At 43.3% G+C, this 11,180-nt stretch overlaps 1 protein-coding gene across 1 annotated transcript; it reads right to left on the bottom strand.

Moving 5' to 3' along the window:
• Window positions 1-10,492: 10,492 nt before the first annotated feature.
• Window positions 10,493-10,903, bottom strand: LOC100959151 (histone H3.3-like). Its single transcript, XM_012809625.1, has one exon. The coding sequence runs from the start codon at window positions 10,901-10,903 to the stop codon at window positions 10,493-10,495; it is 411 nt and encodes a 136-aa protein (XP_012665079.1).
• Window positions 10,904-11,180: the final 277 nt, after the last annotated feature.

The following is an 11,180-nucleotide window of genomic DNA, read 5'->3' as shown; positions in this document are numbered from 1 at the left end:
GTTATTGTTGTTTGGCGGGTCCGGGCTGGGGATTTGAACCCGCCACCTTAGGTGTACGTGGCTGGCGCCTTAGCCGGTTGAGCTATAGGCACCGAGCCAACGCATGATATGTTATGTGAACACAGCACTCAGCCAGCAAGATCCAGCTGTGATCATAAGGACGAGACTATCATGATCGTGGGGCTGTTTTGAGCCAGCTGCTCCTTTTTGCCAGGCAAGGGAGCTATTGAGAAGACCTTGGTGCTAGGATGGCTTTAATAGTCTTTGAGTACAAGTTTTAGTCCCCCTGAAAGTTCCTAGCCACTCTGATATTGTTGCCCCTTGCCTCTTCCTCCTCCGAGCTCCCACACCTTGCTCACAGATAGCACAAACATTTTAAAGTCTTTAACAGCAGATTTTAATAGCAAGAAACCAAGCATTTGTTTGAGACGTCTGTCTTCCCCTAAGTCAAGTCCTTGACCCTTCACCCCCATATTCTCCCCTGTTCTAGGCACTCTTAAATGCACTGGAACTGGGGCTACCAAAGCCTCAGGCTTTTTCCCTGCGAAAAGGACTGGAGAAGTGATTTTCTTTCTTGAAGTTTATATTTCACCTTTTCTCCTGGTTCACTAATAGTAAGGCCTTAGAATCAATCAGTAATCTCTCCTCTCTCTTGCTCTCTGTGGCTCTGCGTCTGTGTTCGTCTGTTTCTCATCATCTAATATAAAGATGGTAAGTGGAAGCCAAGTATTTGCAGTTTTTTTTTTTGGAAGCCAGGTATTTGAAAAGTCAAATACCTGCTCTTTCTAAATAGTCTCACAAGAAGAAAAAGAAAATCCCTTTTTAAGTTTCCATGGATGAGCATTCCCAAGGCAAGATTTCTAGATGGGAAAACGCTGCAACTAAAGAAAAAAGGATATGAAAGTGGCCCAAGCAACTGCTTTCTAGGGTTATTGGATCCTAGCAAAGCCAGGAGAAATAATTAGTGACATTTGCACGCATGAGACAGACAACTTGATAATGTGGAACATAGTTGCCCTTCAAAGTTTTCGTGGCACTCATTATTTCATTTTAGTAGAGGAAGACGTGACAGTGTGCTATCAGTGGAGTGTGGTGTCAGTGGGCCATGTCACCTAGCTGCCAGCAGTACTTAATGAGATCCATTGTATTTAGGGGAAGAATAGAACAACAGCCAGTAGAAGCAAAATGCTAACTTGACTGTAATAGAGTCATGACAGTGAAACGTGTAAAAGAAAAGAGGAACAACGGGGCATTGCCCATCGGGCTCTAGCAAGGCAGGAACAGCACCTCCTTACTTGGCTCCCAGGAGTGTTGGAAGGGTTGGGTTTTTTTCCCCCTCATTTTCCAAGAGCCAAGGTTGTTCTCTTTCTGCTTCTGTCTCTGTCTCTCTCTCCCTCCTCTCTTCTCTCCCTCTCTCTCTACTGAGGCCTACGTTGTCATCTGTGTCTGCACTTCCAGTATGTGTTTAACTTGCAGGCAGCCAGGGATCACATCTAAGTCTGCTTATTCTTCCTACCTTTGGGACAGAGGAGTGAATTGGGGTAAGGGGCTCACTCAGAGAGATTTACTTTGTGGCTCATGACAACCATCCATGTGGCTTCAGTTAACTGCTGGAAATGGTGAGTCTCCAGTGCATGCTACCCTGTGGAACGGCAGATAGCTGGCTTCAGAGAGCCATTTGCTTTTCTCTGTGGGGTTTAGAAACACGCAGAGAAAATACCAAGATGCAAGGCCAAGTCCATGACTAGGAATATTAAGAGGATTTGAAGCAGCAGCAGCAGCAGCAACATAGATGAAGTATAAATTCTGTCTGGAATTTATCTCTGACATCAATAGGAGAAAAATACTGTAAGTTTCTTTTTGGGCTGGCATGGAGTCTAGAAATGTATATTACAATATGACCGTGATTTTGAAAACAAATTATGATTTCCTCTTGCTCTCCAAAGCCTGTAGAGCCAGGCCAAAATCAGAATTTTCATTCAGCAGAAGATCACTACCATGGGCTTCATTAACATGTCTTGTTGTATGTGGTGCCTTTAGTTCTCAAGGTCCAGGCCTGTGGAAATCTGATGAATCAAACACGCTAATGCTTATGTAAATACCTGGTTACCTCTTTTTCTTTTTTGAGACAAAGTTTCAGTTTGGCACCCTTCTGTAGAGTGCTGTAGCATCATAGCTCACAGCAACCTCAAAGTCTTGGGCTCAAGGGATCCCTCTCAAGTAGCTGGGACTACAGGCATGTACCACAGACCTCAGCTAGTTTTATTTTTAGTAGAGACGGGGTCTTGCTCTTGCTCCTGAGCTCAGGGAATCCACCCACTTCAGCTTTCCAGGGTGTTAGGATTACAGGCGTGAGCCACTCTGCTGGGTCTTCTTCTGGGTATTTCATATGTTCTTGATTGGAGGAGTGCAGCACTACTAGTGATTTTTAACAAAGACACCCTTTTGGAGAACCCTACTGTGCTTACTCTGGTTATCTTTGTCCCAACCTATCTCTGCAGTTTTATCCAACAGTTGTTTTAGTTTAATAGAGCTGCACTATGACAGTTGGTGGAAATGTAAAATGGTGTCTCTACAGAGAAAACAGTAGGAGGTTCCCCCCAAAAAATTAAAAATAAAATTATGATGTGATCCAGTAATCCCACTGCTGGGTATACATCTGAAAGAATTGACAGCAGGGTCTCAGAGAGATATTTGCACACCCATGTTCATAGCACCATGATGCACAATGGCCAAGAGGTAGAAGCAAAGTAAATGGCCATCAATGGATGAATGGGAAAACATAATGTGGTATTTAATTATAATAGAATATGATTCAGTCTTTAAATAGAAGAAAGTCCTGTGACATGCTACAATATGCTAAGTGAAATAAGCAATCACGCAAAGACAAACAGTATGATTCCACCTGTATGAGGCATATAAAGTACTCAAACTTGTAGAAACAGAGAGTAGCATGGTGGTTGATGGGGGTTAGGGGAAGAGAGAAATGGAGAGTGGTTGTTTGAGGGGTATAGAGTTGTAGTTTTGCCAGACCAAAATGTTCTGCAGATCTATTGCACAACAATGTGAATAGATTTAACATTACTAAACTCTGTACTTAAAAATGGTTAACATGGTGAATTTTATTTTATTTTTTTACCACAATTAGAAATGAAGGCTGTTAAAAATAAATAGGCTGGGCACGGTGGCAGCTCATGCCCATAATCCTAGCACATTGGGAGGCCAAGGAGGGAGGATTGTTTGAGGTCAGGAGTTTGAGACCAGCCTGAGAAGAGCAAGACTCACCTCTACAGAAATATAGCAAAAATAGCCAGGGATGGTGATGGGCACCTGTAGTCCCAGTTACTCAGGAGGCTGAGGCAGGAGGACCTCTTGAACCTAGGAGTTGGATATTGTAGTAAGCTATGATGATGCCACAGCACTCCGACCAGGGTGACAGAGCAAGACCTTGCCTAAATAAGTCTGTTTTAGTGTGGGTCTTGGTGTTAGTTTCGTTTTAAAGATCCCTGGAGTGTACTATTGGTATGTTAGCAGATCATTAGAAGATGCGGTCCTCCCAGTATGCTGATCGTGTTGATGGTGGGAGTAGCCCCTAAAGATCGTTGCACTCTTTCCTTCTGTCCCTGGGGCAGGTGTGGGCTGGCAGACATCCTCTATGTACCTTCTGAAGACCTGAATTTCACAAAATTCAGGCAAAAAACTGTCGGCAACCAGCCCCGACAACACTCTGGGTTCCCTTCCAGAGGCTTGGTGGGGCGAAAGGATGAAGAAAATGAAAAATAAGAGACAAGAGGCCCAAAGAGACAGTTTTAAGGGTTTAGCTAGGGTTGGGAGGCTGCAGCCCTTCGTGAGGATTCCAGTACACAGCCCTGAATTCCAGGCTAGCTCTGTGTTTATTTCATACACCGGTGTTTCAGATCTCATGAAGGCAAGGCTGTTCAGATCTCATGAAGGCAAGGCAAACGATCCCATCGTGGTTTTTGCTGTGCTTGCATTCCTTGCACTAAACTAATTTTTTAACTAACTACCTTAATTGTACATGATCTTTATGCAGGCAGAATTTGAAACAGTGACAACAGTCCAGAAGCAGGACATCAGAGAAATACCCCAATTAGACCAAGCTCACAAATCATAAAAGTGATTTTTTTTTTTTTTAATATCCTGAAAGCCTATGTCCAGGCTGGTAGACTTCTCTGGGTCATGCCAAGGTGATGGAAGAAAAGAGATATTTTATCTCCTTATCTGGTCTGGAGCAATTCTTGTTGTGTTCAATAAAGTTTAAACACTCTACATTCTTAACTCCCCCAAATCATTTTCCTGGAGCAAGCAGCCCCACCCGAGCAGAAAACCTTTGCTGCTGGCAGGCAGTGCACTGCAGGGGGAGGGGGAAGTTCCAGCAAGACAGCTTTCAGAAGTTTTATTTTTTATTTTTTGAGACAGAGTCTCACTTTGTCACCCTTGGTAGAGTGCCATGGCATCATAGCTCACAGCAACCTCAAACTCCTGGGCTCAAGTGATTTTCTTGTCTCAGCCTCCCAAGTAGCTGGGACTACAGGTGCCCACCACAACACCTGGCTATTTTTTAGAGACAGGGTCTTGCACTTGCTCAGGCTGGTCTTGAACCTGTGAGCCCAGGCAGTCCAGTCTCACACAGCGCTGTGCACTGAAACTAGGGCTTTCTCAAATCACTTTTCTCCTGTTTCTGTTTTCTTTTTGTCCATCCTCTGCAATCATATTCCTAATTCAATTCCTAATCTATTTACAACTAATAATTGAATATTGGTTTCAAGCTTAAAAAATCATTATTGCTAGTAATTCAAGCCCATCAAGATTTGACTCTTCCCTTAGTATTCCCACATGCACCCCACAGCATAGAAATCTCCCCAAATCTGGCCAAGCCATTCCTATTTCCAACAGCGGCATCTCACCGCATGAACAATATCAGGGATCACAAAATTGGAGTTTCATTTCCCTCTTGTCTGCCAGTGTACGTTGAAGCATCTCTACAGACTTCTCTGCCCTCTGTGTTTTGTTCTAGAAGAGGAAGTGGCAGCAGTTTATTATGTTTCAGTTTTCTTTTATTTGCCTGGGTCTGTATCCCAGAGAGAGTGCCGTAACTGATGTTGACCACAAATATAGACAATTCTCCTCGACTTATCCTGGTTCAACTTTATGATGCTGCACAAGCAACATGCACTAAGTACCCGGGGAACCACTCTGTTTTCCACTTTCGGTACAGTATTCCAACTATGTGAGATATTCAGGACTTCACTATGCTAAAATAGGCTTTGTTTGAGATGATTTTGCCCAACCGTGCGCTAACATCTGCATTCTGAGCATGTTTAAGGTAGGCTAGGCTAAGCTATGATGCTCGGTAGGTGAGGCAAATTAAATGCATTTTTGACTTGCAGTCTTTACAGCTTATGATGACTTTGTTGGGATATGAGCCCATGCTAAGTCCAGGAGCATCTGTAAAGTCTGCATTTTTTTCTCACCATGGTAGTAGCTCTTTAAAACGGTTTGAAACAGTTTTTCTTCTCCAAAGCAATCTATAATCTCAATTTAAGAAAACAGACATTGCTTATCTCTCTCCTGCTCCCACTCCTTTCCTTTAACATTCCCCTTTCTCCTTTTTCTCTTTGCTGTTTTTCTCTTTGCTTTTATTGTTCTCTTCTTATATAATTTTATCCCTCCATTTTTCTCAGTTTTAAACACTTTCGCCTTTCATTCTTTCTTTCTCTGTCTTTCTTCTCTCTCATCTCTCTTTTTATCTCTTCTTCTAGGATCTCTGCTGCCCTCTCATCTCCTCCCTTCTCCATTTGCTTCTCTCCTTTCTTCCTTTCTTTATCTTATCTTTTCCTCTCACCCTTAAAGTTAGGAAGCTTATAAAGGACTCTTGGAGAAGACTGAAACAACCACTGGACAATCAGCCATTGTAGCCATAGGAGTATCAAAGGCTGCCCAGATTTGTGCTTTCTTTCTAATAGCAGGACATACAAATAATTTGTCCTTTACTTTGGAGAGGATGTCCTGGCATGCCACAAACCACAGTATCTGAAAAACTCATGAATAGGGCATGTTCTCTGAATCTTCATTGCGTTTTTCTCCTACCGTCTGTATGCACATGTGTCTTACCAAGGCCTCCAAGGCACTTACTACTTCTTTCTTGCTTATCTGGTTCAATTAGCATGATGTCATCACTATAGTAGACCAATGTGATATGCCGAGCAATGTCCAGATCTCTTTGGCCTACATATTAAGACAGTGGGCTGGAAAGTTAATACAGCCTTAAGACAAGATCATAAATGTTTGCCATTGCCTTGTCAGTTCCATGTGAATGTGAACTGCTTCTGATAATCTTTCCTGATAGGGCTGGTAAAGAATAGTAGTGTTTTCCAGATCTTAATGACCACATACCATGAACCTGAGACTATTCATTTGCTCTAGAAATGATCTTTAGCTGGCACAGCAGCTACAATTAGAGCTAGTACTTGGTTGAATTTAGAGTAGTCTACTGTCATTCTTCAGGTTCTGTCTAACTTTTTACAGTGTTTATTCTGATGCATTATATAGGGGTATGGTGGGACAACCGCCCCTACATCATTTACGTGTCTAAGGATGACATTGATCTCTGCCATTCACCCAGAGTATTTTAATTTGCCATCTTTCTGGGAGTTAAAGGGCAGTTTCAGTAATAGACATTGTCTATTAGACAAAGTCCTCTTCATCATCTTCAAGCCAAAGTGGGGATGCTCTAACTTTTCACAGGGAACAGTAGGTCACTTCTGCAGGCCCAGAGGGATCTCGGGATTGAGGAATCAATACGTTGGAGTGCATCAACAGATTCACCAGTGCAAGTCTTAGGGTCTCACTCCTGGCTAATTGGGATTCTGACCTCAACATACCATACCTATTGGGGTTAAGGATTCAACTTTCCTTACAGATCTGCTACTCTTTCCCCTCTAGCTTTCCTAAAGCATAATTGACTAATGAAAATTGAGTATATTTACATTGTGCGATGTGATGCTTTAATATATGTGTACATTATGAAATGATTATCAATAGACCGGCTAATTTATAATGAAATCTTAGACCTATACTTCACTAATTTTGATATGTCAAGGAGCAAACATAAAGTCCTAAGCACCTTTACGTGAGTTAATCTATATAAGATCTAACTGTATCATGTCTACATTAAGGTCATCACGTACTGACGGAAGGAGGGAGGTGGTATCCATCTCCAAGAGCATGAGAATGCTGAATTTAAGAGTGAGGAAAACAGACCCTCGGTGTAGGGAAAAAGAAAATGGATACAATAGAGAAGATGGTGGGCAGAAAGTACACAGACTAAAACTTCTCAAACTTGGCAATTTTGTTCTGTTGCGGTGCGAGGCTCTATCTGCAGCTGTGTGCTAATGGGCAAGACTGTCACAAAGCTCTAGCCTTGATGGGTGAGGAAACACCAATCTGCAGCCCTGTCGGAGCCCTGTGAGACATGAAGATTTGTTTACTGAGCAATCCGGTAGCAGGGGACTCAGCCCTTCCCCAATATTGTTACCAGAGAAGAGGGTCCTGCCACCTGTCACTGTCCAGCCAATATGCAGCGACAGGGTTTAGGTCCAAACAGGTTTTTATTTGGCAGAAGGCCAGTGATTCTGGAGAACAGCAGGAGTAGCCTCGCAATTCTTTCCCCCTCAATTACAATTCTAATACATTTTGTAATTAAATACAAGGAGACCAACCTAGAAAATTGTAACTTTATCTCATAGGAAGTAACATGAGCTGGTAGGAGGAAGTCGGATCGGGGGCTGTTCTTCTTAGCAGAGTATCACAGGAATGGAAGAAAAAGCATCCAATGTACACAGCCCTTTTATGAAACTAATTTATAGCTCTCAAATGAAAGATACAACTTAATTCTAGCCCAAGAATATGGGGAGGGGGTAAGGAAGGGGAGGGTAGAAGGGCGGCTGGGTGGTGGGAGGGTGACCGGAAAGATCACCTATATATCTGTCTAACAAGGGTACAAGTGAACTTTTCTAGAACTAGAATATAGGCTCAGCGCCTATAGCTCAACCGGCTAAGGCGCCAGCCACGTACACCTAAGGTGGCGGGTTCGAATCCCCAGCCTGGACCCGCCAAACAACAATGACGGCTGCAACCAAAAAATAGCCGGGCGTTGTGGCGGGCGCCTGCAGCCCCAGCTACTTGGGAGGTGGAGGCAGGAGACTCGCTTGAGCCCAGGAGTTGGAGGTTGCTGCGAGCTGTGATGCCACGGCACTCTATCCGGGGGGACAGCTTGAGGCTCTGTCTCAAAAAAAAAAAAAAAAAAGAACTAGAATATAAATGTTTTGACACAATGACTAAGCGAATGACATGAAATCTATGTTAACCAGCTTGATGAAAGTATTTCAAATTGTATATGAAAACACTACACTGTACCCCAAGTTTGCATTAATGTATACAGCTATCATTTAATTTTAAAAAAAGGAGGTAACATGAAAGTAGTCTCCATTTGAACCACGCAAAATGTTTCAACAACAGAAAGGTGATTTTCAGTTTAACAAAATATCCAAGAGAATCATCAGAGAAAACATTTACCTAAAGTTCACATCAAAGTAAAACTTTACCTAAATCCCAATATCTAATGTCTATGCGTGATGCCCTCCTCAGAGTCTCCTGAGACAAACCTTAACTACATAATTACGGGGATGGGGTGTGGGAAAGCATGGCAGCTGAGCAGACGCGGTCAGCTGTCCTGTTTCAGCTTAGCTTCTCAGGCTCCATCTTCCAGACCACTTTTCTGGCTTCCCTGTGATTCTTGGCCTGAAGCTGTGAGCAAGCTGTTAATAGAGTAAGTTGCCCCTAACCCTGGTTGCTCCCTCCTCCCCCATTTTCATAAATAAATAATTACTCTGGGTTTCCGGGCAAAACAAGTCTGAACACTATCATGGACAAAACAAATCTTGAAATACTTCCTTGAAACTGCATTCTTGAAAGAAAACAGCCAAGGTGTTAAGTTTCTCGCTAGATTACAGGGAGGGCTGGGAGGCCACCATGAACTTTAACCCCAAGTGATCAAGTGGTCTTATTCTCCAACCCCTAATAGAGGTATGCACAGGTAGCAGAAAGGATGTGTTTATCCCACAGTTTGTTTGTTTTGTCTTTGTTTTCTGACAGAGTTTCATTCTGTCACCCTTGGTAGACTGCCATGGCGTCATAGTGCACAGCAACAGTAAGCTCTTGGGCTCAAGCGATCCTCTTGCTGCAGCCTCCCGAGTAGCTGGGACTACAGGCCTCTACCACAAGGCCTGGCTATTTTAGAGATGAGGTCTTGCTCTTGCTCAGGCTGGTCTCCAACTCCTTAGCTCAAGCAATCTGCCGCCGTTGGCCTCCCGGAGTGCTAGGATTACAGGTGTGAGCCACTGTGTTCGGCCCTGTTTTTTTGCGTGTGTTTTTAATCATTATAATAAAAAGGAACATGATAGATATGTTTAACCATTTAGAGTGTCCATTCCTATTACTACTAACCCAGCTCAGCTTTTTCTCTAACTTCTTCTGCACTATTGCAACAGTCTTCTAATTGATCTCCCTGTCACCAGTCTCATCCTCTTTGAAACTTTCCTCCCATCTGGCCCAGATAAATATTTCTTTTTCTTTTCTTTCTTTCTTTCTTTCTTTTTTTTTTTTTACAGTTTAATGTATTTCAATAGCAAACTTACAGGAACAACACAGAAGACAGACAACACTAAAAACATGTACTTGCATGTAGGACAACTCAGTTAGAAAAGTATAGTGAATGGATGGACTCTACTGTATGAAAAAAAGGCTACAAACACCATTAGTTGCTGTCAATAAGAAATTTACTTGTTTTAAAAAATCCAAATGCTGGCATTGTCCAGAAAAATTTAACAGGTTTACTTATAATTGTTATAAAGTTGAACTGCTGAAACTTGTTCACTGAAACATTTTGGCCTGCTTTAATGCTGCACATCCCCGCATTTTATATTAAAAATTCACACACAAATGAAAATGGAAAAACTGCCAATACCTGATTTCTGTCCCCTATTTTTCCAGTCGCTATCATATACTTAAGTATCTTTTGACCCCACGGGGGGAAAAAAATCTAATGTTCAGAACTACCAATAACAGGAAGAAGAGAATTCTTTTTTTTGATAATGAAATGTTTTCCCATCAAAGCAGACTCTTTTTTTTTTTTTTTTTGAGACAGAGCCTCAAGCCGTCCCCCTGGGTAGAGTGCTGTGGCACCACAGCTCACAGCAACCTTCAACTCCCGGGCTCAAGCGAGTCTCCTGCCTCACCTCCCAAGTAGCTGAGACCACAGGCACCCACCACAATGCCTAGCTATTTTTTGGTTGCAGCCGTCATTGTTGCTTGGCAGGCCCGGGGCTGGATTCGAACCTGCCACCTTAGGTGTATGTGGCTGGCGCCTTAGCCACTTGAGCCACAGGTGCCGAGCCATCATAGCAGACTCTTAAGCACGTACTCCACGTATGCGGCGTGCTAGCTGGATGTCTTTTGGCATAATTGTTACACGTTTGGCATGAATAGCACACAGGTTGGTGTCTTCAAAAAGGCCAACCTGATAGGCCTCACTTGCCTCCTGCAAAGCACCAATAGCTGCGCTCTGGAAGCGCAGATCTGTCTTAAAGTCCTGAGCAATTTCTCCCACCGGACGCTGGAAAGGAAGTTTGCGAATCAGAAGTTCAGGAGACTTCTGATAACGTCTTATTTCACGGAGTGCCACAGTACCAGGCCTGCAGCGATGAGGTTTCTTCACCCCTCCAGTAGAGGGCGCACTCTTGCGAGCGGCTTTTGTAGCCCGCTGCTTCCTGGGTGCTTTACCACTGCTGGATTTGCCGGCAGTCTGCTTTGTACGAGCCATGGTATAAAGACCTCCTTAATGACCCCCTTCTTCAGATGGAGCTCAGCCAGCTAGAGGTGGCACTGGCGTTAGACAGTGACAGCGGCGTGGCAGTGGCTGCGAACACCAATATTTCTTTTTTTAAATTTCAAATTAAAAGGAGGGTACAAACAATTAGGCTACAATGTGTACATTTGTCAAAGTTGTGTCCCGCACCCAGGAGGTATGCCGTATACCCTTCCATTGTGCCCATTAAGTGGGACCACACCAGTCCCCCTCCCTCCTCTCCTTTCTCCTT

This window comes from Otolemur garnettii, unplaced genomic scaffold, assembly GCF_000181295.1.
Source record: "Otolemur garnettii isolate 467f Iridium unplaced genomic scaffold, OtoGar3 scaffold00109, whole genome shotgun sequence".
In the NCBI taxonomy this organism is placed as follows: Eukaryota; Metazoa; Chordata; class Mammalia; order Primates; family Galagidae; genus Otolemur; species Otolemur garnettii.
The sequence above is the reverse complement of the archived record's forward strand: the minus strand, read 5'-3'. Positions and strand labels throughout refer to the sequence as shown.